The 27723-nt window shown below is 47.2% G+C and overlaps 1 protein-coding gene across 1 annotated transcript in view; it reads right to left on the bottom strand.

The window, feature by feature from the left end:
• LOC119389789 (cyclin N-terminal domain-containing protein 1-like) overlaps positions 1–27723 on the bottom strand; it is a 489989-nt gene that overhangs the window by 21810 nt on the left and 440456 nt on the right. The window contains 1 exon segment of the mRNA XM_037657176.2: positions 4989–5151. Coding sequence (XP_037513104.1) covers positions 4989–5151 — 163 coding nt within the window.

The raw sequence follows: 27723 nt of genomic DNA on the forward strand, positions 1-27723 counted from the left end.
CGGGAGGATGACCGCCGCCGTAGCTCGGTGGTAAAGCATCGGTCGAGTTATTTCCAAGGTCGCAGGTTCAGTCCCTGCCAGCGGCAAGTTATCGTTTCCGTCCACTTTACCTTACTTCACATTTATATCTTAATTACTACAAATACCATCCCCTATACTTTCCTTGGCGTTATTGTCTGTTAAGTTCGGATTAAGTATCATCTGACGACACACGACGGTGCTTCTTTCATTCAAAATTTTATGCGTGTCTTTTTTGCTTTTGAAGACAGGAATGGTGGTGGCATTGCTTAAGGAAGCAAGAAGAAGGCGCTTGTGTATGCAACCCATCAGGGAACACGGTGAAGCGCCTGGAATGATCAGGAAAGAGAGGAGGAGGTGGCGATGCAATGCCTGGCGCAGAGAGGGGTGGCGTGAGGGTTCAGGTGCAGAAAAGGCAATGAACGCGGATGGCATCTTTACCATACCTTCAGCTCATCCCCCCACCCTCCACCCCTCCCACACACACATACTGCAAACGCTTCGTTTAGTCGGAGGTTGACCGAACTCGCTTGGACACTACTCGCAGGAAACCGTTGACAGGTCTTCAAGCCGACAAGATGACTCCCTCCGACTTGTTCTTTTATTTTTTATTCTCTACCAGGGCACTCAGCGATGCTCCCTCAGAAATAGCGCTTATTTTTTCTCCTCCCACGAACCGCCTCAGTCCAACAGGGCCTTTCCATATCCTCCTCTCATAGCGCCTACGTCGCCACAGCTGCTTTGTCGGCGCTTTCGGGAAACGTCCCTGCTGCTCCGGCCACGGCGAACGAGACACAATGACATCCTACACACCACTATCCTCTTTCATTTCCCTTCTCCCCCCCCCCCCCCCCCCCCCTAGACGCTGCGCCGTGCTCCCGACTGGGCTGCAGAAATAAGCGTCTCTTCCTCTACATAACCACAAACAACAACAACAACAACAACAAACGGGAGACAGCATGAACGAATGGATTCGCAACGCGCCGTAGGAAGCTGGTGGCTCGGAAGGGCACTATGGAAGGTAGCCCGGTGTTGCTAGGCGCCTCACACAAGGAGGCTGGGTAAACGCCGCACAGAGATGGCGGTTGGGGTGGGTCAGTGACCGACAACATTGGTAGAAAAAAAAAAAAGGAGTACTACTTCTAATGGCGGAATCTAGCTAGCTGTTCGTGAGTGCACTAGAGATACGCACATGAGAGTGTCTCGTGCCGTAAAACATTGCACTCCAACTATTGCACGTAATCAGGCTGCGAATGAGTGCATTGTCTGCACAATCTCCCATTCATGCCGAGGTTTCCGGCGAATAATCAAGAAAGGAATAAGTCTACCCGACATATATATGCAACTTCCGCTGCAGTATTACTTTTGCAATGGCGATGCGTACTTAAGTTGCACAACATACATTCGTTATTTCAGGCAATGTTTCTTAAGAAGTAATGTATTATAGCTATAAACAGCCATTAAAATAAACTTTAGGCACAAATGCTGCGGCGGATGCCACCACTGCACGGCGTGTGCTGGGCAAGCCCCTGGTGGCCGTGTCTGAGATCGAGAATACTACCTGAGATCGAGAATAGCAAAGTAGTTTCTTAATTGCGAAAACGATAGTTTAAGTATACTACGACCTCAGCTTCCGATAATAACTTATATTCTCGAGCCACTGCTGCAGAGGCTCGACACTCCGTCGCAGCGTAGTGAAGTTTGGCGAACGTACTCGCCCGCAAGTGCGGCGGGCACATCCGAGTACACGTTCACGACGATGTACACGTGTCTTCAAGGGACACTAAAGAGAAACAATGAATTGGTTTAGATTGATAAATTGTGCTCGGAGAAACTCTTGTGTAGCTTATTTCACCACCATAGGTTTATTATTAGAGGAGAAAACCAAGTTCAAAGTTTCATTTTTAAATTTCGCGCCGAACTTTGAAATTCGTGACGTAAAAGGTCTCAAAGAGCATTTAACGTATTTTGGCGCCACTGGCTCGACGAAATTTCCACAAACTCGTTATGTCAAATCTCTGGCCCCCTCAGAGGACAATGTACTTCGATTTAACCGATTAAGAACTACGTAGGCCCCAAGCAGGTGCCGTCAAAAATATGTGACGTCACGGCAAATGGTGCGGGAATTCCAAGGTGGAGTCGCCACCTGCATTTTCTTTTTGCGCGTTTTCTCGCTTATTAAGCGTCTTCTCACAGCAAGCGTGGTGTTTTGGTATCGTGGAAGACTACTTTACTAACGCGAGAAAAATCGTTTTGCTCTTTAGTGTCCCTTTCAGACCTTCATCCATATCTTCAGACCTTATCATCCTGCAAACTGGCACGCTATCTAAAACCCATTCTCAACAATCTGTAAACCAAGATGTACACGTGTTTGCAAATCCTTTCTGTTTTCGTTTCTTGTTCCTTAAGAATGCGCCTGCGTGCGCTGCTTTTCAGTCTATTATATGGTGTGACGCCCACTGAAATAAATCAAATGTTGGAAGTTAGCGCTGGTGCCCGCCTCGGTCTTCTGTCCTCTGTCTTGTTTAACAGTGCGCTAAGATAGTAATATGGATTACCACATGCCCAAGCCTACGCTCTGTCACTGTAGTAGGTGTACAGCGGTGGCCGCCGGAAGCTCTGTTGAGATTATTGAAATGTTGGACCCGCTAGAGTCAGCGAATGTTGCCACTGTTTTGTCTCGTTTGGGGTCGTTTTGCGACGGTGTGCACGGTCTCGATACGTGACACTTTCGGTTCCTCAATGTGAACGGAAAATAAAAGAAAAAGGCAACTGATTTTACTGCGGGCCTCGGTGTTCACAGCGTACGGTGTTCACAGCGTACAGCGGGAGGCAAAGCAAAAGCCTCCACTTCAGATTAGCGCCTCGAAAAGCCGTGAGTGCTTAAGCGGGTTAAACTTCGCAAGCAAATAACCAAGGCACATGAATGTATGCAGAATCCCATTTTGTGTTTGAGTATATGTCTACTACCTCATATCACCTTTCTCGCGCTTCGTTCCTCCGCTCGACACAGTCGCTGTGCAGACAGTACCAGAACTGATAAGGAATGCGTTCTGCCTCTAGAATATAATGAAAAGTCCGCTTTCAAAGCGTCCATTGCACCATTCCACGTTTGAAGTGGCTGTGAAGTGCCTCCGTGACCTTCACATCTCCAGCTCTTTTTCTTCTGTATTTCTTGCTGATGGCGCTGTTTTTTCGTCCCTGTCCCGTGCGATGTTACTTATTGCACTTCTCATAAACACCGAAAGCGTAGGATGATAACAGAAACGTCCCTTCTTAAACGTGAAAATTGCGTCTTGCACTGGTTTCATTCGCTGCTTGTCGACCTATTGTGGCATTCCGCTGGGTTTTTTTCTCTTTTTTACCAAGAAAGCGCAATAAAATCGTATTTCCGATAATCGCACATGCCTCAAGTGGTTCTTGTGCTTCGGTCTCGAAGGGCAACACATTTTTTTTTCGTTTACTTACATTACTTCGTGCTTTGAATGGAGCTGAGCTAGCTACGCGGCAGAATGCAATGCAAGCAAAAATGAGAGAAAGCATGTCTCCGAGAATGTCTCTGATATTACTGAGACATCTTTACTGAGTCTCCTACTACCGTATCGTGCTAACAATGCAGCGGGGGTTGCAACGCGCGATTAAGCGCCGCAAGCAACGCGACTAGTGTGTTTGCTTTATTTACAATTGTGTGCATATTTATCTTCCTAACGAGGTTCCAATCACGTACCCGACATTCGTTTACTTATTATAATATGTCACCGCAACCCTGCTTTCACTAAAACACAAATCGGAGTGCAGCCGAAGCGCAAAGAACTGAACTCTTCGCCAAACATGTACGTTCCTAAATCGTCTGCAGCGGGCCGATAATCTCAACGACCGCCATGTTGGATGTACAGTCGCGCCACCTATAGGCCGTGAAAGTTGCGATATTCGCAACTTTCACGGCCTATAAGGGGTATTCAGACGGGGGAGAAATGCTCGGGGGGTAAAGGCGGAGCCTAGTGACGTCAACTCGCGAGAAGTCGCCACAAATGCCCCCCACTCACACGGACGGGGCGAACGGAGGGGGAGACCAGTGTTACCAGACTACTCCTGTGGCTTGTACCGCCCGTATCACCAGCTGCTGACGACGATGACCCCAGCTACAGATGACCCCAACTGCAGACTGGACACCCACTGCCGCTCTCTGCAGGAGCAAGTGCAACAATGTGGCCAAACAAGAGCCAGAAATTCCGCCACATCCCCCACCGCCGGGGGATTGTTTGTCCTTTCGGGGAAAACGTCCCCGTCTCCTCCGAGGAGGCGCGGGGGGGTCACGCCCACTCGCTAATCCGTGACGTCGTGGTCACGTGATCCGCAACCCCCCCGTCTCCCCCGAGCATTCCTCCCCCGTCTGAATACCCCTATAGTGGACTAGACGTATGTGCACACCTGAAACGCGATTTTCTCGTGAATAAGCACTTGCTTTGCACAACCCAAGCACTCACGGTTATTGATTCCCCTTTAATATCGTTTTCAGGGCGTCAACGCCGGACGAAGCTGCTATTTTTTTTTTTTTAATGTAGAATAAAGGTAATGGCGCTGCTTCCGAAAATGGTATTATTAGAGGGAAAAAAGAAAAAGTGACGCCCACATGTCTGCAGCCGGAGCCTAGACAGTAAAAAAAAAAGAAGAAAACCTAACTGCTGAACGAAAATTCGTCCTGAAGACGAGGTTTGAACGGTAGCCCGTCCGAGGGAGGGGAGGCATGAGGACTCCGAGCACAAACGAGAAAGACGTTCCGGCTCCCCTGACAGGAGCCTTGTTCACAATGAAATTTTCTTTGAAAGTTTCATTGTGAGCTAGGCTCCCGTCACGGTAGCCGAAGCGTCTTTTTTTTTGTGTGTGTGTGTGTTCTTTCGAGGTCTGTCTTTCTTCCTTTTTTTTTTTTTTTTTTGTCGCGGCACAAGTAAGGAATGCATGTGCGTCACCTATGACTTCCAGCAGCACTTCGGCGTACACGAGCGGAGTTGGGATCTGGAGGCGATACTGCAGGGTCTTCAACACTCGGAATTCGGACTGGACCACGCTGTGGCAGCCGTATGAGCTACCAGCTGCCTTTAGCGCGTCACGAACATCCACGCTGGTCAGGCCCTGCGGACAGAACAAACCAAGTACGATAAAGGCGAAAGCTATTCGTGTTCCTCTACAATTCCTCAATGAAAACCAGCAGATAATGAAGGCGCAGAAGGTACAGATGACGTTAATTGTACTGTTTTAAGTGTATTGTAGTAACTGCGATATAGATGTGAAGATAGCAAAGTAAGACAACTTGCCGCCGGCAGGGATCGAACCTACAACCATCGGGTTACGCGCCCGACCTTTGGCTTCATTATCTGCTGGTTTTCATTAAAGGGGTGGTGCCATCAAATTTCGAGGCTATAACAATCCTGTTGTGGGTTTCCTCTGTATGCAAGGACACTCCACACGAAGGGTCGGACGCAGCAAACGTTTAGAATATATTTTAATTCACTTCCAAAGTGTACCTAAATGCCCATTCTCCCGATCGAAACCAATCGCTAGCGCGCCAACACTGACGTAGATCTGTAGGATGGGCAACAAAAGTTGGAGTGATGTCACACCAAATCTGCTGTAGTAACGTGAGTGACCTCCGGACCTCCGCCACTTCCGCAACGTACGTACTGGCTGTAGTGAACTAGAATATATTCTAGTTCACTATAGTACCGGCAAAGCATCGGTTGTACATCACTCGCCGAGTTTCGATCGCTTCCTGGCTAAGTGCGTCACAGCTTGTGTGGTCATATGACCACGCCTCCTACACTTCTACGTCACTGCACAACCTCGGCGCCCAGAAACCGAAACCGAAAGTTGTCCACATCAAAAGGTGATATTAAATTATTTAGCGAGAATACATGAATCTTGGTGCGTGCATCCATGCTTCCTGGAGCTATAGGAAACGCTTACAGCAAAGAACGCGCAAGCCACGAATTTGGTGGCACCACCCCTTTAAGGTTCTGTCAATCAAACGAAACAAGCTCTCGAAATTCCCTTCCTTCATTTCTACGATTCCTAAGAACACAGGCGAACTGTCGGGGAACACAAGGGAACTATAAGAGGAACTGCAGTAGTACGCGAAGCATACAACAAAGTGAGGCGGACGTGTACAGTATAGTACACATGTATTTATTGTATTTTCATAAGAGCGGACAGGTAGCATTGGAGAGTGTTGGTATTACGAGAGCAAATCTTCGCACATACCACATCCTTTTAAATAATTAAGAACGTTTTAGCGCATATTCAGTCTTGATTAGTTCATGTGATAGTGCGTCCCACTTTACATAGCAAAACTTTTTCGTAATACTTTGATCTTGAATTATGCAATAACCTGCGCGCTTTCCAGACCAAGGTAGTAAAGCTAGAGCGCGTTCGGCGCTCTATAAAATTTTGTATTTTAATTTCCTTTCCAGTCGCATTTTAACCCTTTCAGACACACCCATGAAGAACTGTCTGTACATGCGTCGAATCGATAAACGCTTTATCAAGGCACTCGATATTCTACTGCCACAAAAATAATGTCATAAAACGCTAATTCATGTGTGTTACAGTAATTCTTCCCAATTAAATCGCAATCAAATATCTAGTTATTCTGAAGCCATTCATGCCTTGTCTTTGCATAAATAGAATCAAATCTCAGAGTAGAAATACAGTGCGAATTCATTCTCGGTGCTGTCAATTTTCAGCGAAGAAAAATTATACTTTAAACGTGGCTCGCGGGAAACAGCACGTCGAATGACTCGTTGAACGTGGTAGTGCCTTGAGCAAGGTAATCGTATGGAACAGTACACTGCAAAATGAAGCTAAATGAAGACAAATTTATTATGCAGGAGTTTCAGTTCATCCAAGGTTCAATGTATTTGGCTCTTTTGTAGCCACTAGTCGATGCAACTAACGAAAACAAGTGGCGTACACAATTGTGTACGTAGCGTGTCAAAGGGTTAACGCTACACCAGTGGGCAATGGAAAAATGAACGAACATGGTTACGAGCAGCGCGAGTGAGGAAAATACAGAAGACAGATAGAGAGAGACGAGCGTTGACTAACAAGTGATATTTCTTTTGCTCTACACCTACCTTTTCATGCGTAGAAACAGGCCAAATAACCTAGCAAAGTACAAGATGTGAATAAAAACTTTTAAAGGAAGGCATAGTTACATGCCTTCAAGCTAGGCCATGCTGCGGCAGCTGCATTTTCGATGAGGCGAAAATGTTTGAGGCCCGTGTATTTAGATTTAGGTGCACGTTAAAGAACACCAGGTGGTCGAAATTTCCGGAGCCCTCCACTATGGAGTCTGTCATAATCATATCGTGGTTTTGGGACGTTAAACCCCAGATATTATTATATTAAGCTAGGCCATGTAGCAAAACCAAAACTGACGCAACTTCCGTGCACGCGAAATCAAGAAATAGATCCAGAGACGGCCAGAATAAAAACAAAAAAAAAAAGAATATCGAGAAAAGAAAACCTGCGGTCAGCGCAACGAAGAACACAATGCACAGAACATGCTTTTTAAATGCGTCTGAAATGAACACGGAAGATATCACGTAAAAGCGAAAACGACGCCCCGCCACGGACGTCTAGTGGTTATGGCGCTCGACTGCTGACCCGAAGGTAGCGGGATCGAATCCCGACTGCGGCGGCTGCATTTTCGATGGAGGCGAAAATGTTTGAGGCCCGTGTACTTAGATTTAGGTGCACGTTAAAGAACCCCAGGTGGTCAAAATTTCCGGAGCCCTCCACTACGGCGTCTCTCATAATCATATCGTGGTTTTGGGACGATAAACCCCAGATATTATTATTAAGCGAAAACGACTATTAAAAAAATAAACGTAAGTAGAACGTCCGAAAAAGTTCAAGCTTGCGATAACACTTGATAAAATTTACGGCCTACACCCTCGCTCTTTAATGCTCTTCAAATAAATTTATTACTGTTCAAGTTCGACGTGCAACTACATCACTTCTGATCACCTGCGAAGCCACGTGCCTTATTCCTACGTTGATTGCGCGTTTTAGCACTTTCACTAAGGAATCTGCCCATTTACCCTACGTGCTGCGACACTCCTAGTACCACGAAACAGATTCTATATGTTCTCTTTTTCGAAATAAATAGAACGACTCGAAATCTACCCCCGGCGGCGCCAAATATCGACACCCACGTGCTGCCATAGTACAAAAAGAAAATTTACTAGACGAATATGCCCCTATAGTGTATAGTGATATGGCAGTAGCATGGAAACAATGGGAATAATATTGACATTTCCTAAATTTCGCCCTTCGTCGGCAGTGGGTTGTGCGCACCCTGTGACACAAATGTATAGATGAAACTGTAACTGCATTACACGTCATCACTTTACTTAGGCATTTATTTGGATGGCCTCATGCGCAAACAACGAGCTTCCAGGCCATCTGTCACGCAATTACTAAAAATTCGAGAGATACCGTCCTTTAAACTACTTTATTACAGTAAAAATACCTCTACATCTTTCCGTGCAGCTGGTTGTGTTATCTACACGCACTTATACAATAGAACACAACTTTGTTCATGATTACGCGGTTTACAACTTATCTTTGAACAGGACAGAACTAGCGCCGCTGCTCTCTTGTAACGTAAGGCAATGGACGAAACAGTACTGACACAACAGTGACGATGCAAAAATAAGAATAAGGCGTACTCCTACGCGGCTAATCTTACTCCACGGCTTCCCACAGAAGCTCACTGACCACAGTCCATATGAAAATTATTGCCTTGCCAATATGCTGTGAGTATAATCTCCATGAGGCGCATATCTGCGGCTTTGTGCCAAAAATAAAACGCAAACACATGCAAACACCTACGCTGATGGGCACACGAAACGTTCCGCCCTTCTCAACACAATCAGTAAGGCCATCCTCGGAGACATATGATTGCTGCCTTGCATTCTTCTACGCGGACAGGTGGAAAGTCGAGTGCCAGAAACCTGTTCAACCTTGTTTCAGACGTAATGTATATTGTGCGGCGTCTAAACGTATCATATTGCGATGTACCCGAAAAAGAAATACGACATGCGTTTCAACACATTGAAGTAAACGAATCAGGAGTTCGATGTTCAAGGAAGGCATGAAGACCGTGCAAAAAATCCCAGATATGACGTGACGCATTTCAGTCGTAACTATATACAATCGCCGTGTTCGGCGGCGGATCGAAAGACGATGAGAGATCTGAAGACAAAGTGTTTATTTACAAAAGCACGGCGCCGATTTAAAATGCGACCGGAAAGCGGTCGTTGTCTGAAGTCATGCTAGCCGCGACACTCATTTCCCGATAACTTCGCAAGTGCCAAGAATCAAGGTACTCGGATAAAGACAAATTCACACTGCTAAAAGCACGCCACGAAAGTCACAACGTCGAGTACAAGCACATCAAGTAATTACTGAACGAATTTCATACTAGTAGTAGTAAAATAAATCAAATTGCACAAGCCGCGTGCAAAAAAAAACGAAAACAAAAAAGAGTTTTCTTTAACTGTAGTCTTTAACTGTAGGCACAGGAAATTGGTTCGCAGTCGAACAGACCGTCTCGTCTGTTTTATTTGTACTTCAACTCACCGTAGAAGCCACGTCACTCATTAGGCAAAGGTCAGCGCGCAAACAAGTCCAGTATAGTACGAAACCATATAGGTTATGCAATAAAATGTTCCACGCTCAGATTTCATTCAAGTCACGTGCGTGAAGTATAATATTAAAATTGCGCTTACACCACATATTTACGCTGAAGTCTCGTTCGGCTCAACGTACTCAGCTCGACGACGCAGGCACAAACAGTAGTAGACGACGTAAAACGCGGAGGCGAATAAGAGGAACAACATGCCGAGTCCCGTGGCCGCCAGAGCGCCGTCCCTCCATTCGCGGGACTTGCTTCCCTTCGCTGACGCGGGAAGGAAGCGCAGTATGAGCACGGCCAGGACCGCCGCTACCCACAGGAACGCCAGGAGAAGGGCTGACACCGAGAGTCCGCAGGGCCGGCGGAAATGTGCGAGAGCTGAAGGAATACACGAGGGGCATGCTGCCGTCGAACACGACTCGACGACGAGCTGCTGGCTCTTGCGGCGCGGCAATGCCACTGATGTCATTGCTGCTACCGTTGTTGCTACCGTCAAGGCTGGTAAACCAATCGGTCCTTACGCTGTTGACACCACTGCTGCCACTGATACCACTGCTACCACTGCTACCACTGCTGCCGTCGCCGCTGTTGTTGCTGCTGCCTCCGGTGGTGGTGGTGATGAGGGTGTTGCTACTGCCGTCGCCGGAACTAGCCTGCGATGGCGTTGCACTTGATGCCCGAGTCTCGGTCGACGCTCCGCGAGTCTCTATCGACGAAGCGCATCCACCGTTCCCGTCTAACTGTTCCGGAGCCCCTGAAACCGCGTCGAGTGACATAATGGCCTTGCTGCAAAAGGGGCCGGACGAGCGGTCTTGAGTGTATCCGTTGAGGGCGGTAGTCACCCTTGAGACAGCGCTCACCGTGTGCTGGGGGGGTGTGTGCGGACGCGATTCGATCTGCAGCGAATGCACGACGAAATTTCTCGGAGCGCCCTTTTGAGGCAGAAATTATATATATGCTCCCGAAATCACATGACGTGCGACTTTTCTTTTCTATTAACTTGCAAGGATAACAAGACTGCTAACGTCAGCCGAAATGATAATAGCGCGCAGGCGCGATAGCATACAGTTCGAACTAGAGCCGTCTTGCCCCTGTTTGAGAGAAAACGGGAGAGAGTATCGGTAACAACGCGACAATGAGTTCAATTTCCATCCTCGCCTCCTACCCGAGAGGCTATACGGTGTGTTAAGAGACGTTATTTTGTAATTACCGCAAAGAAACGAGTACTTATCGTGGCCAATTCAGTTGAAATCAGTGCAACGTACGCACGTGCGCCATGGCTAAGACAAACAGCCAAGAACTGCAGATAAAGGCCGTGCTGCGGGCACCATCCTCGTCCCCTACACGATCCGGACCTCGAACCCAATCCCGCCTACACCTTTAGGGAGGTAACACAATTTTATCAAACCGGCCATAATATCTATCCAAAACCCTGTAATGGCCTCACGAAGGCGGAGGGGCGAATCCTCCTTCGCCTTTATACCAAAACTGTATTGTGCCCAGCAATTATAAAACACTTTGACCCCGCTTGCACGGGGAAGTGCCCGCATGGTGAGGAACATTCCTGACATTTTCCACATGGTGTGGGCATGCCAAAAAACCCCAAACCTTACCCCACTACCCAACCCTTCGCGGGAGGACTGGGAGGCAGCCCTGCTCGGCTGCTCTGACCTGACGGCCCAACGGGCCTTGGTCGAGCGGGCCCGGGCAATGGCCATCGCCAATGGGCTCCCGTAAGAGGGAGCCCACTTAGTGTTTTACGGGGCGGCCCCTTAAGGACCGCTCCCATACTCCCTGTAAATAACAACTGTAAATAAATGTTTTTCAGCAGCAGCAGCCGCAGCCACTATCGAGACGCGCGGCACCACATTCGCTCGCTGAAGCATTGCTTTGTCCATCGACATCAACTGTTCATTCACTTGCTTCCTTCAGCGATCGTAAGCTAAGTTTGGACTTGTGAAGCGTTGATTGTTATGAGAGGTGGATACTCGAGCACGTTGGTAATCCATGTAAAAAAAAAAATAAAACCAGCTCCACGCCTGTGCAATCTGAGTAAAAGCGAGGCTATAGCGAGCAAGCGCGACCCCCTGGCTAACGCAGATTGAGTTATTTCATCTTCCTTCCCCATCTTCGTCTTTCCTTCATGTTTCTTTCTTTCCTTTAACTTTTTCTACATATCCCTCATTCTTTCATCTTTCTTTCTTATATCTTTTATATTTCCCCCTCTCCACCTTTTCCTTCTACAAACCCTCACATCAATCCCCCTCAACCTCACTTCTCTTTCCCACCCCTTGTTATCTTATATTCTACATAGTTATGATATGGTTTACCCTCTCACCTCCCCTTTCTCTCCTCCTTACCTTAAGATCAATATTCTTCCTTTAATCTTTCTTTCTTTCTCTCTCTCCTTCTATATTGCCATCTCTCCTTTCCTCATCCTAACCCGCGAATCACTCCCCCTGACCCTCACTTCTCTTTGCCAACCCTTGTATCTTGTTACGCTATGGTTTACCCTTCACCTCCTCCTTTCCCTGCTCCTCACGCCAGCATCAGTCCTCTTCACCTTCACTTCAATTTCCCATCCCCTTGCTTAACTATACTATAGAAAGCTACGCCACGCATTACCCTCTCCCCTCCTCATTTCCTTTCTCCTCACCCTCACTTCCGTTTTCCACACCCTTGCTGCACGGCTATGCGAGCTGCATGGCACATACCTGCTGCGCTCGACGGACCCGGCCAAGCAGAAGATCGCCGCTGCCCGGGCCGCCCACGTCATAGAACTGCATGAACTCATGAACGCATAGCGCAGCGGGGTCGTGCGGGGACCCTGGGACGTACGTGCCCATATCCCTAGGTCAAATGAAGTTTTACCTCCTCCTCCTGCTTTCTGTGGAGCCGGTCACGCGAATCGGCGGAACGAAAACTTAAACAGTTCCGCTGCTAAAATAAGAACAGCGCGAAAAACAAGGAGAAACGATGGAGGAGACCGATAGTACTGACTTGCAGCAGTTTTGTTGACGAAACGACTGCTATGTATGTACACGTATAGCGTAGAGGCATGCGCAGGCATAGTCAACTATAGGAAAACCGTCTGAAAGATTACAAAGCACAAAGTACTTGCCATGTATACTGACAAAGCGTAAGGCGCATGCGCGAGGTTTAAAATTGATCAATGCACGTAATCTGACTTTGTATCAGCGCAACTGATGGGCACTTTACACGCAAGCTATCAAGCCTCGTAGTATAATCCGTTTCAAATGTTTTGCTGCGATAATTTTGCTATATCTGCGCGACAAGAGGCTATTCTTCCAGCTAAGTACAGTCATGTGTCTCTTTGGCCCAAGTATGCATGTATTCATCATTAGACGATAACATTTCCTTTGCATTTCCTGAAAAAGAGCTACCTTGATGTGCAACGCTAACCTGTGCGATCAGCTCTTTATTTTCTTTCTTGTTCATGTGCATCTGATCCTCTCAAATCGCTGTCCTCTTTCTTCTGTAACTTCTCGTTTCGACGCATTTTCCAAAACCTCGTAGCGCAAAAAACCAGACGCAGACACAAGTAAGGAACACATACATAGCACCGTTAGCACGGATATGATTACAAGTGACTCAATCTAACTAGCCCGCATCACCGCCTTGACTTTCCAAAACCAATGACGGTCAGGGCAAGGGTGCTGTATGCGTCGCTTAGCCGCGTTCAGTTTCGCCGCAAAATGGCTGTGCATTGCGGCAATGAAGGATCATCCCGTTAGAAATTAATTTGGGAGTGTACTTGCCTATCTAAAAAATGTCTTAGTAATTCGCTTCATTGCTAAGAAAAAAACAGTAGTGCGAAATAAGGCTTTACGTGGACTGTCTAGGTACTATGAAGAACTGCCTGTACATGCGTCGAATCGATAAACGCTATTTCAATGCACTCGATATTCTACTACTGCCACAAAAATAATGTCATAAAACGCTAATTCATGTGTGTTACAGTAACCCTTTCCAATTAAATCGCAATTAAATATCTATTTATTCTGAAGTCATCCATGCCTTGTCTTTGCATAAATAGAATAAAATCTCAGACTAGAGATATATAGTGCGAATTCGCTTTCGGTGATGTCAATTTTCAGCGAAGAAAATTACACTTGATACGTGGCTCGCGGGAAGCAGCACGTCGAATGACTCGTCGAACGTGGTAGTGCATTAAGCAAAGTAATCGTATGCAACAGTGCACTGCAAATTGAAGTTAAATGAAGAAAAATTTGTTATGCAGGAGTTTCAGTTCATCCAAGGTTCAATGTACCTGGCCACTAGTCGATACAACTAACAAAAACAAGTGGCGTACACAACTGTGTACATAGCATGCCAAAGGGTTAACGCTACACCAGTGGGCAATGGAAAAATGAACGAACAAGGTTATGAACAGCGCGAGTGAGGAAAATACAGAAGACAGATAGAGAGAGACGAGCGTTGACTAACAAGTGATTTTTCTTTTGCTCTACACCTACCTTTTCATGCGCAGAAACAGGCCAAATAACCTAGCAAAGTACGAGATGTGAATAAAAACTTTTAAAGGAAAGCATAGTTACATGCCTTCAAGCTAGGCCATGCTGCGGCGGCTGCATTTTCGATAGAGGCGAAAACGTTTGAGGCCCGTGTACTTAGATTTAGGTGCACGTTAAAGAACCCCAGCTTGTCGAAATTTCCGGAGCCCTCCACTACGGCGTCTCTCATAATCATATCGTGGTTTTGGGACGTTAAACCCCAGATATTATATTATGCTAGGCCATGTATCAAAACCAAAACTGACGCAACTTCCGTGCACGCGAACTCAAGAAATACATCCACAGACGGCCAAAATAAAACCAAAACAAAAAACAAAAAGAGAATATCGAGAAAAGAAAACCTGCGGTCAGCGCAACGAAGAACACAATGCACAGAACATGCTTTTTAAATGCGTCTGAAATGAACACGGAAGATATCACGTAAACGCGAAAACGACTATTAAAAAAATAAACGTAAGTAGAACGTCCGAAAAATTCAAGCTTGCGATAAACACTTGATAAATTTAAGGCCTACACCCTCGCTTACCTGCGGCATGCTTAATACAGCAAACGCTTCGACGATTTCATCCGTTGCCCTATCTTTAATGCTCTTCAAATAAACTTATTACCGTTCAAGTTCGACGTGCAACTACATCACTTCTGATCACCTGCGAAACCACGTGCCTTATTCCTACGTTCATTGCGCTTTTTAGCGCTTTCACTAGGGAATCTGCCCATTTACCCTACGTGCGGTGACACTCCTACTACCACGAAATAGATTCTATATTAGCTGGCATTGACGCCACCGTGGCCGACATCTTGGGGTCCCAACGGGTTGAGAGATTCCGTGAGCTTTCGTTCGAACGCGCCGAGCAAGAAACGGTGACGGCTCGCCATCAGATTAGTGCCGCTGCCCACAAGCATCTCTCACACCAAAACCCTCGCGTTCCTTTGTGTTCCCCCTTGGCGCTGCTGGCGAACAAAATAAAGCGGGGAGAGCACAAAAGAACGCGGGGACCGAACGACTGGGTGTCCTCCTCTGCACTGACACACTCTAAAGAGATAAAAAAGTCACGGTGGCCGCCATGTTGGGGCTCCAGCGCAGAACACATGTCTGTGACGTCACGTGCAAGGCATGTACACCTGTTCTCCATTTCGAACTAAATAAAACGACTCGAAATCTACCCCCGGCGGCGCCAAATATCGACACCCACGTGCTGCCATAGTACAAAAAAAAGTTTACTAGACGAATATGGCGCATGGGAACAATGGGAATTATATTGACATTTCCTAAACTTCGCCCTTCGTCGGCAGTGGGTTGTGCGCACCCGGTGACACAAATGTATAGATGAAACTGTAACTGCATTACACGCCATCACTTTACTTAAGCCTTTATTTGGACGGCCTCATGCGCAAACAACGAGCTTCCAGGCTATGTTAGGTAGGCTTTAGCCTACCTAACATTTGTTCGCCCTCAGCTTGAATTCTCTTCCTCAGTTTGGTCCCCTCATTATACTTTTTTAACTAACATGCTTGAATGAGTGAAACCTCGGTGATACGAATCTCACCGGACCACCAAAAATATTCGTATCATCCGAAATTCGTATCACCAGAAAGCATGGAAAATTAGCATGCGACAAAAGAAAGCTGGCGTACATTTTCATTTATTGTTTTTCAGGGTTGCAGCAACGTCAGGAAGAACCCTGAATAATCGTCAGTTAAGTTTTTAGATGTCGAAAATCATACCAGTACTCGTATATATACGGCACCGTACGTGCGTATTTAATTAATTAACCAGGTGCGTTGTGTCCCGCGACGGCAGTAGCCCCTTCCAAATTTTAGTATGCTTTTTTGCATGACGACGGAGTACTGCAGCGAAAGTAACAAAAGAAGCGCTTTGACGCGATGGATCAAGGCCACAAAGTTGCAGAACCATGGTCCTGTGTTATGATTTTGTTATCGCGTAGGTGTTGGGGATGGTTTTTCGGAGATTTACGACCATGCCCGCGCAAGTGCGACTTCAACGGTCGCGCATGTCGATGCTGTGAGGCCTGACGCCTTCGCCAAGACCGTCCTCGCTTCTTTCGGTCCTCGTCCATCTTTCACAGGATATCAGATGCGCGATGCAGGCACGTGTAAACAGAGTAAAACGACAGCAGCCCACGTCGACGCGTTAGAAAAAAAAGCATGTCTCTAATGTCCTCTGTAATCAAAACGCGAAGGCACATGGAGGCACATAAGAGCCTCAAAGATTCGCGCACACAATCTCGGAGGCCGTGACGCGTCTCTGAAGGTTTATCCTGACCGTAAGAAAAGTGTTTTTCTTACACCGTGATTCTGTCGATTTGGCGGTGTGGCGCGCATGCCCACGCTTGCGTTCCCGCGCTCGCACGTGCTTGGCGCGTCTTCTGCGACAGCGCGGACAGCACCTCTTCGTACCTGGGCGGTAGCGTACGTTCGTATCAAACGTCACTGGGTGAAAATCGGTTCGCAACAACCGTACTCCATTACAATGCAGCCAGTGGGCCTTGGCCGGGGCCAACGAAAAATTCGTATCACCCCGAAATTCGTATGAGCTGTGATCGTGTCACCGAGGTTTCACTGTATATCGCAAAATTACGATCATAGCACAAGCATAACCCAAATTAAGAAGAACTTATCTATTTCCCCTTTGAGCACTCGTCGTGAGATAACCCTCCTATCATTGTTTCATAAATACGTGCACGGAGCAAGGCCATCACCGATAACGTTGCAAGTCTCTGAATTCACGTCAAAAAGACTACATAATCATCTTTCTTTCAAGGGGTCATGAAGCACCCCTTGGGCTGATTGAAAAAACACATCCTGCGGAAAGCTGACACGGCTATGAACTGCTCTGCCAAATATTACAGTCGTGCGCGCCGCGTAATGGCCACAAGCGGAGCGCGAAGTTGCCGTTTCCCCAGGCACCCTCTTTTCAAACAGAGGCCGGTTCTCACTCTCATCGGTGGGCGGGGCGTCTGTCCGCTGTACGTCGCAAGAGACATAGCATACTTATTGGCCGATAGCCGACGTAAATCGAGAGCGGCGTTCGGATCAGATGCGCTTCTTGCCGCGGGGTGCCGCCACTTGCCGGCGCCGCACTCCTCAGTACACGGTAGCCGCACTCGCGCAAGCGAATCACAGCGGGAGAGCGATCGCGTTTCATGACGCGCGCTGGCGTAACTTCTTTCCCCCATGCCATCCCTCCCTGTCTAGCTTCCAGTGCGCTCGCCGGCACGAGAAAAGAGAGAAAGCGCTGGGAGCGTGCGCCAAACCCCCGTAACTCCGCTGATTCTTGACGGATTCGAGAAATTTTTGCGGCAATCGATTCGGGAGGCAGTACACTCCGATACTGAGGCCATTAGATCATTACCTGGAAAAGTGGTTCATGACCCCTTTCACGCGCATCTACGGCAAAACAGACATCTTCAACTCATCTGCCCTACCACGCGTCATCCGCATGTGGAACGACCTTCCAGATGACATAGTTTCTGAGCGCAACAAACATAAATTTCGTCAGCACCTCAACGCTCATTTCCAGAATTAACTTTTTCGCTTTTTTCACATCTAGTTTGGTATTTATGTATTTAACTATGAGGTCTTTCTTGTTTCATTTTACTAGTGATTTTCATTGTTTGACTACTAACATGCACTTGATATTTCTTGTATAATCTTGAGCAATGCTTTTTGTTTTTATGTCTTGTGTAACTCCATGCCTTTTTAGAATTTGTATTTATTTTTATAGCTTGTTGTTGTATAGTCACTATCTCGCATGTTTCATATTCTGTATTTTTAGTCTCCATTGCATTTTCTTTACCGTTGTAACTGTTCAACATTATATAAACATTGACATTTTGTATTATTATTGAAGTCGTGTGTAGCCATGTTGATAATAATTTGATGTTCCCCTTACACAATGCCCCGTTGGGCCTGTAAGGTATTTTGAATAAATAAATAAATAAATAAATAAATAAATAAATAAATAAATAAATAAATAAATAAATAAATAAATAAATCTGTTACGCAACTACTAAAAATTCGAGAGATAGAGTCCTTTAAACTACATTATTACAGTAAAAATACCTCTGCATCTTTCCGTGCAGCTGGTTCTGCTGTGTGCGCTACACGCACTTATACTGGAACACAGCTTTGTTCATAATAGGGAGTTTTAGCTTATAACGTATACTTCTTTACGTTACCGTGTTACCGGATACCGGATGGAATCTGCGCATGCGCGAACCTTTACGGAACGTAAAGGTTTACGGAACGTAAATCCACCTTCGTTCGTGGCTACTCGCGATATCCGCTTCGCGCAGACTCCAGCCGCCGAGTCAAAATAAGCCGAAGTGCTAGCGCCACTTACGATCATCTTATTTCAGCCGGATTACCGAGGCTAGAGCGACCTAGAATACCGAATCCGCAAACGTAAGAGGCCTAAAGACGCCGACAGGCTTAGAGTTACTGTATATGCTACCTAGACAGGCTGGCTGGTGGTGGCAGGCTGGATAGGTGGTGCCATCTAGCGGGGCCAAGGTGTACCAGGCGAGCACAAAATTGTTATTGCAGAAACATCGGGCACTCTACTCCCAATGTAAATGCCTTGCAGCGGCATTATTACGAAGGAGTTGCCTTTTTAATCATTTTTTCCCCTCAAGAACACTGAGCGAAAACAAACTTGTCCAGGATTGTGGTTGCGCGAAGCGTCACAAGACGTCGGCACCATCGCCCAGTAACCCGGTATTGCTACACCCCTTCGCTTATACACCAATTTCACAAGGCGGCTGCCATTTTTAAAGCTCGCCACTGCCGCAGCGCCGTCTAGCGTCTGCGATGTTTCGCCGCCCTTCCGGTGTGTGGAGTTCCACGTCGGTGTATGCAGCGTATACGCTCAGTTCACAAGGTATTGCTGTTCTTCGCGGTACACGGGCAAAACAGAGCAACGCTTCGCGAGTTTAAAGGCGCTGGTAAATGATCGCTTAGCTGTCAGCTTCAAAATGGCTGAAAACAGCAAGCAGCGGCGGCCCACGAGACGTTTCCGCAGCAGCGCCGACGATGAGTAGAATGCCAATGCAGTTTTTAAGCAGCATCTGTAAATTGGCAATTGCTTTGTATGCTTTGTTATAGCTGACCTCGGTGTGGTTCTTGGAATATGCGCTGTAAGAGAGCGTTAATATTTAGGACAACTCGAAGTAATCGGAGAAACGTAAATGGAGACGAGTGAACACGTAGGCCATTGTCCGGCTGCGCGCTAGGTGCGCGCACTAGAGTTTAAGATGACTCTCGGGTTTCCGTGCCGTGATTATGCATGTTAAACGTAACTCTAATCCCTAACAGACCATTTGGTTCCGCTTAGCACGTCGCAATACAATGTTCATGGAACGACAGGAGCACAAACACTGATGCCTGTGTTCATTTGTGTCGCCGTCGTAGTTAAAAGCTTGTGGCCTCTGATAGTTGCACAGGATAAGAAACAGATGTACGACTGGTGAGCTCAAAATTCGGTGTAGAAACAACACGATGATAAAATGAAAATAAACCTGTTGCACGTCTGGAAGCATGACATAGCGTAAGTTCGCTTCGGCGCGAGCCGCCGCCACTAGCGATACGCCAAAAGGGCGTCCGCTTTTGGTAACATTATTGTCAGTTTGTTTTCTGGCAAGTATTTGAGAAGCATTACGACGAGCGCACGTGTCCAAGTAACGACCTGGCTTGAACGAACGTGGGCCGATTATTCACGACACCCAGGTTGCCGCGCGAAAAAAAAAAAGACAAAACAAAAGGTGCGGTTGTGATAACGCTGCCTTAGTTATCGTCACAAAATTTTCAAGTCGAGAAAGAACGTGCTCTCGACGAAACGTTAGAGACGCGTACCTGTGCCATAACACATGTCATGCAGGCCTTTCTGTCATGTAGATTGGAAAGTGCTAATCGATAACCTCGAAATTGCACGCACAAAGATGGAACATTTTCTAACCGCAGGCATTGTAAATCATGTGCTGTAGCATAGAAATCAGAGAGGTTGATGTTATGAGAGAACAACTCTTGGCCAAACATTTTGTGTATTAATCGTCAGCCTTGACATTGGTTCTCTTTGGTGCAGATCATAAAGTGTACCAGCACCCAAGCACAATCACAAGCTGGTGTGATGACTTGAAAATGTGGTCATAAGTGAAGACACCACATATAATATACTATTTGCGGGAGAAGAAGGCGTGCGACCTGAGAAAAGCGAAGTCATTTAAAAGCATTGTGCACTTCGCATGCCTTGGCTGCCAGTTTTTCAGGCTTCCGTAGCTATTCCCGCAGCCAAACACAGCGCAGTGGTAGCTTGTCGACTTGTTCTCGTCCGACATTTCGATTTGCGGCAGCACAATTGCTTCAGCGCGTCGAAAAATGGAAACACGCTGACCTCTCACGCACCACGCAGTGCAAAAACTCAAGAATCCGCACACACCAGCGGCAGCAGTCGGCCGAGGTGGAGAGAGAGAAAGCGGTGAAAATACACCGGTTCGAGGCTACGCTCCTCCTCTCCGTGAAAACGGTCTATACCGGGATACTGCACACGCTAAAAACCTCTCTTATGATTTTGCCTCAGCGTAATTCAATATTATCTAAATTAAATGTAATTTAAATGCCGTTATCATCACCATTAGTGGTTTGCGCAAACGTAAGGGTTACGTACGTACGTAATGGTTTACGTTTGGGCAGCTAAAAAACTTTACTAAAGCTCGAGTTCCGGTAAAACGGTAAACGTAATCCGGTAACGGCAACGTAAAGAAGTATACGTTACAAGCTAATACCCCTGTCACACGGCCACCACCGAACTCCGTTTAACTCCGTTCCGCACTGAACTCCTTAATGGTGCTTAACCAGAATGGAGTTGTAGCTGTGCTACACGGCTCGGTGCAAGCTTCCGACGGTTGCCGCATGGGGCAGAAACAGCGCTGATGCGCTCGTCGAAACGGTCCAATTTTTTGCCTGTGCAGTCGCCTTTAAAGCAACAAAAACGTGTTTTTGTGTGTTGATGAAGTGCTCGGAATCACCATTGCTGTCACAGTGCTTGTGCGTGCTCCTCACACGTGCAGAAACAAATATGGCGCGACGCTTGACAGCGGCGGCTTGGCGAGGGCGTTGGTGTGGAGAGTACAGGCGCTGATGTCCGAAAAAATACATTTAAAACTTACACTACGGGGCGTGAAATGCTACGCAAAAAAAAGAGCATAGTTTTTAAAATTATAACTGAGCTCATTAGGACGATTTTGCTAGTGCGGTTTTCCAGCGTAGCAGTAGTTGGCTGGGAACGAGAGTACTCCATCGAGCCGAAATGGCCATTACCGAACTCCCTCCACCAAAAGCTCCATTACTTCCTCAGCGAAATGGTGACCGTGTGACATGAACCCCATCTCCCTCGAGGAAAAGACGAGGGAGTTAAACGGAGTTCACGGGTGCCCGTGTGACAGGGGTATAAAACTCCCTAATTACGCGATTTACAACTTATCTTTGAACAGGACAGAACTAGCGCCGCTGCTCTCTTGTAACGTTGTAGGCAATGGACGAAACAGCACTGACACAACAGTGACGATGCAAAAATAAGAATAAGGCGTACTCCTACGCGGCTAATCTTACTCCACGCTTCCCACAGAAGCTCACTGACCACAGTCCATATGGAAGTCATTGCCTTGCCAATATGCGGTGTGTATAATCTTCATAAGGCGCATATCTGCTGCTTTATGCCGACTATAAACGCAAACACATGCAAACACATACGCTGATGGGCACACGAAACGCTCCGCGCTTCTCAACATAATGAGTAAGGCCATCCTGGGAGATAGATGATTGTTGCCTTGCACTCTTCTACGCGGACAGGTGGAAAGTCGAGTGCCAGAAACCTGTTCAACCTTGTTTCAGACGTATACTATATTGTGCGGCGTGTAAACGTATCATATTGCGATGTACCCGAAAAAGAATACGACATGCGTTTCAACACATCAGGACGAATCAGGAGTTCGATATTCAAAGAACGCATGAAGACCGCGCAAAAAATTCCAGATGTGACGTGCCCATTTCAGTCATAACTAGTATCAATCGCCGTGGTCGGTGGCGGATCGAAAGACGATGAGAGATCTGTACACAAAATGTTTATTTACAAAAGCACGGCACCGATTTAAAGTGCGACCGGAAAGCGGTCGTTGTCTGAAGCCCCGCTAGCCGCGACACTCATTTCCCGATAACTTCGCACGTGCCAAGAATCAAGGTACTCGGGATAAAAAAGACAAATGCACACTGCTAAAGCACGCCACGAAGTCGCAACGTCGAGTACAAGCACATCAAGTAGTAAAATAAGTCAAAGTGCACAAGCCGCGTGCAAAAAAAAAAACGAAAACAAGAAAGAGCCTTCTGTAACTAGTCTACGGGCACACGTGAAGAAGCCTGGTCCGGGTGTCGTCCCTTTAGTCATAGCGTTGGTTCTTCTCCTGCAGTTGCTCGGCATCCTGTGCCCGCGATTGCCCTGCTTGCCTGGTCGCCTCTGTCTGAGCCGAGTTTAGGTCGCCCCAGGTACCAGCGAAGCACTCCTCCAAATTACCCAGAACAGAGGCTATAGCAACCCGGTAGCTGTCTTGGTATCCAGTCATTCCCGAAACATGGACGGCCACGAAGGGAAATCCACGCCATATGTAAAAACATATGGTAGTCCAATCTTGCGGACGGCAGGCTTCGTTCACCACCAAAGCCAAACATAGAGCAGTTCCTGCGTCCACAAAACCATGCTCCAAAAGCCTGCCCGTAGAATGGAAGGCATTCATCAAGCTCGAGCAAATATAGCTCCTGTCCATCTTAGCTAACCCTTCAGCGAGGCGATAGAGGGACCACGGACGGCATCTTCCTCGAGGTAGACTCCAAGCATTAAGTTGCGCGACGCACCCGAAGCGTTGCTGCTCGTCACTGACGCCCATGATACTCTGACGAACTCTGTCGACGGTCGGTAACAGAGTCTGTCGTCCCAGCGGCAAGAGCCACGAGAAGTTGCAGTTTTCCAGGGCGTGCAGTTCTTCAAGCGGCAGCTCGTAAAGTGTGGCGCACACTTTGTCGACAGCGTCGGCGGACGACATTGCAGAAGCTTGCGGTAGTATCTGCTCACTCTCGGCCAAGGTCTGGTCCCGCTGGTACGAACACGTATGGCTACGTCCCGTCAACCGTCGAAGCAGCAAACGAAATGGAAATCTTGCAGCGAGAGGTCGCTGCGCCGGGGCAGGTTTTGTGGCAACTGTCCGCAGAAGTCTTTCAGGCTTCTTGGACAATGGGGAGCACGCCCCCCCCCCCCCTCTCCCCGCTCCTCACAGCGGAGGACATTATTGTCATTCACACCTACTGTCCTCCTCTGGACCTGTTGCTTCTACAGGCAGGTGCGACAGCGACGCACTGATGCCCGCAAATAACGCCCCCAGGATGGTCATCCATTCAGTGCTTCTGCGGGGTCTCTTTCATGGCACCTGTGTTTGCGAAGAGTGATCTGCAGGTGCGCAGTAATGCCATGGTTCGTCAACACTTGACAGCTTTCAAGAAGGAACCCCCACCCCCCTTCTTGCAACTGAATCTAAGCACACGGGCTTAACTAATTCGCAATTTTCACGGCCTATAGGTGGCGCGACTGTACATCCAACATGGCGGTCGTTGAGATTATCGGTCCGCTGCAGACGATTTAGGAACGTACATGTTTGGCGAAGAGTTCAGTTCGTTGCGCTTCGGCTGCACTCCGATTTATGTTTTAGTGAAAGCAGGGTTGCGGTGACATATTATAATAAGTAAACGAATGTCGGGTGCGTGATTGGAACCTCCTGAGGAAGATAAATATGCACACAATTGTAAATAAAGCAAACACACTAGTCGCGTTGCTTGCGGCGCTTAATCGCGCGTTGCAACCCCCGCTGTGTTGTTAGCACGATATGGTAGTAGGAGACTCAGTAAAGATGTCTCAGTAATATCAGAGACATTCTCGGAGACATGCTTTATCTCATTTCTGCTTGCATTGCATTCTGCCGCGTAGCTAGCTCAGCTCCATTCAAAGCACGAAGTAATGTAAGTAAACGAAAAAAAAAATGTGTTGCCCTTCGAGACCGAAGCACAAGAACCACTTGAGGCATGTGCGATTATCGGAAATACGATTTTATTGCGCTTTCTTGGTAAAAAAGAGAAAAAAACAGCGGAATGCCACAATGGGTCGACAAGCAGCGAATGAAACCAGCGCGAGACGCAATTTTCACGTTTAAGAAGGGACGTTTCTGTTATCATCCTACGCTTTCGGTGTTTATGAGAAGTGCAATAAGTAACATCGTACGGGACAGGGACGAAAAAACAGCGCCATCAGCAAGTAATACAGAACAAAAAGAGCTGGAGATGTGAAGGTCACGGAGGCACTTCACAGCCACTTCAGACGTGGAATGGTGCAATGGACGCTTTGAAAGCGGACTTTTCATTATATTCTAGAGGCGGAACGCATTCCTTATCAGTTCTGGTACTGTCTGCACAGCGACTGTGTCGAGCGGAGGAACGAAGCGCGAGAAAATTGATATGAGGTAGTAGGTATATGCTCGGACACAAAATGGGATTCTGCATACATTCATGGGCCTTAGTTATTTGCTTGCGAAGCTTAACCCGCTTAACCACTAACGGCTTTTCGAGGCGCTAATCTGAAGGGGAAGATTTTGCTTTGCCTCCCGCTGTACGCTGTGAGCACCGTGGCCCGCAGTAAAATCAGTTGCCTTTTTCTTTTATTTTCCATTCACATTGAGGAACCGAAAGTGTCACGTATCGAGACCGTGCATACCGTCGCAAAACGACCCCAAACGAGACAAAACAAGTGGCAACATTCGCTGACTCAAGCGGGTCCAACATTTCAATAATCTCAACAGAGCTTCCGGCGGCCACCGCTCGGCGGCGCCACGGTACCTGGAAGTTCTTCCAGGTACCGTGGCGCCGCCGAGCGGTGGCGTTTGTTTTGTCAAGAAACCCCGAATTTAAGCATTACGTGTATAGATAGGGCAGTGTACCTTAAAGAAGTGGTGACAGAAAATTTGTGGACCTCTGTTTTTTTTTGTTAATCAGTGGCTACTGACTCGTTAATAGCGGCAACGAAACTAATTTGCCCCAGCGCGAGACGAATGTTTAACTATGTGCTCGTATGTTACGACTGGAGGCAGTGTCGATTTCGCAGAGCACTCGGTGGCACCGTGACGTACTCGGCCCACTCGTTAACAAATACTATCAGGTGACAGCGAGAGCCAGTGACGTCACTCGCCAGCTTCTGCCATGTTGTCAGCGCTGCTGTTTCGTCTGCTGTCTTGAGCGTTGCGAGTGCTCGTTTCCTCAATCGTCAAACAATGTTGCTTATCTAGTGCAGCGATGGACGAAAGAGCTGGGGGAGTGTAAAAATCAGTCAGAAAGGCTTGATTCACTTCGCGAATCTCACCGGTGGCTGCGATTTTGTTCTTGTCGTCGTCGTCGTCCAACTGAGGCGACGTTTTCCGTGAGGCTTGGAGCAGCCGCAGCATTAGACGTGCTGAAACATTTTCGCTTCGATCGTCTGTAAAGTAGCAGGTTTAGAAGTTACGAAGGAAGCAGTAAAATCACAGCATTGGCGCTCTGTATCCGTGTTTACGTGTAACATGCAAGTGACGTGATGTACGCTTTACTGACTCGTGTTTAAATTGGGCAACGCTGCGTTCTCAATGCATACCAATCCCAGGTACGCACGTCGAAACGCCGAGGCAGTTATCTGTCCACTTCGCAATACGATCCCGGTAGAGAGCTTTAGTTTCTCTGTAGACTTCCTAACGTTTGCGGATACCTCGTTACCCGAGCTGTTGACGGCTGCAGTAGTAGCAACAGGATGGGAGGATGGATGGATGCTATCAGCGTCCCCTTTTATAACGGGGCGGTGACAAGTGTGCCAGCAGGCTCGACAAAAAAAAAGTCCATTTACTCTTCTTTTTCTTAGTGTTGGCCTAGTGTCTCTACTTCAATTAAATATATCTTACTACAGGGAAAAAAAACTTAAATTCTCAGCCGAGTTCTCTGCCCTTTACAGGCAGAATGTCCTTTTTTTTTCAGTATTTATTTTCTGTCCTTTCTCTCTAATTTTCTTCCACCAATACTCTAAACGTCTCTTACTTATTTCAATCGCGGGTGTGTTCAGCTTTCCATTGTCGTCTCTAAAACCCAAGGCTTCATGTAGGCTCGTGCCCAAACGTACACCTGGGTGGATATCTCCACATTCAATCAGAACATGCTCCGCCGTTTCCTTATCCTCTGCTATGCACGTGCATTGTTCTTCTTCTTTACTGAATCTCACTTTATAACAACGCGTTCTAAGGCAACCCGATCTCGCTTCAAACAGTAAAGCACTTCCCCTTGAATTATCGTAAACTGCCTCCCTCCTTATTTCATTCTTGCCCTTTCGGTAGTTACTCAAAGCCGGTTTTTTTCTCCATAGCTGCCGTCCAGTAAATCCTCTCCGCTTCTCTGATATTTCGCTTAACGCTCTTTGTTGACATATTGCTTACACTACCAGCCGTATATTTACTAGTGAGCCTCCTAGTTCTTTTTCTCCACTGTGTGTCCACGCTCTTAACGGAACACCTTCTCTGTCCATCTACTCTCCTTCATATTACTTAGCCTTTCTTCGAACCTCATTTTGCTCTGAGCTTCCCTCGCCTCAAAACCTGCCCATCCCATATCGCCCTTTACAGCCTCATTTGTCGTCTTCCCGTGAGCACCCAACGCGAGGCGTCCCACAGTCATTTGATTTATATCCATTTCCGATTGCACCTCTGCCCTCATGCACACCACTGAGTTCCCAAAAGTAAGCCCCGGAGCCGGTAGCGACATCTCGTGGTGTTTTGTCCAACTACAATATATTTTTTTCTGTCGCGTTGCTGTTCTTGTCGCAAAAGAAAAGCAACGAGAATACTGTGAGTTGCGAATTATCTCACTGCTAATGCTAATAACACAGAGTCAGTAAGCGGGAAGTTGCTGCAATGTTATTTTGTCGGTCTCTGGTTAGGGTATGCATAATCAGGTGTCGCCACCAGCGTTGTCCGTCTCGTACACGCCTCCGGTAACCCGGCCAGAACTCGTGACGTGCATTGTTTACAAAAAAGCCCCGCAAGATGAGATCGTCGCTTTTTGCTTCTATTTCCGATTTGGCACTTTCACGAACTCCAAAGCTCAATTAAAATACTTTTTAGGCTGTATTTGTGGCTGATATTGTACATATGATACCTACATGCACACGTTGGTGCGATTCAACAGCCAAATTGTGTCCGAATTTTTCTGTCACCACTCCTTTAAAGCGACTTACAACCAATTTTTATGGCGCCTGTTTTCTTTAGCGCAATGGAAAGCTCACCGGTAACAGTGTCAAATCATGGAATGGTAACGTGGAAAGCATTTATTTTC

The sequence above is a fragment of the Rhipicephalus sanguineus genome, chromosome 4, assembly GCF_013339695.2.
Source record: "Rhipicephalus sanguineus isolate Rsan-2018 chromosome 4, BIME_Rsan_1.4, whole genome shotgun sequence".
Lineage (NCBI taxonomy): Eukaryota > Metazoa > Arthropoda > Arachnida > Ixodida > Ixodidae > Rhipicephalus > Rhipicephalus sanguineus.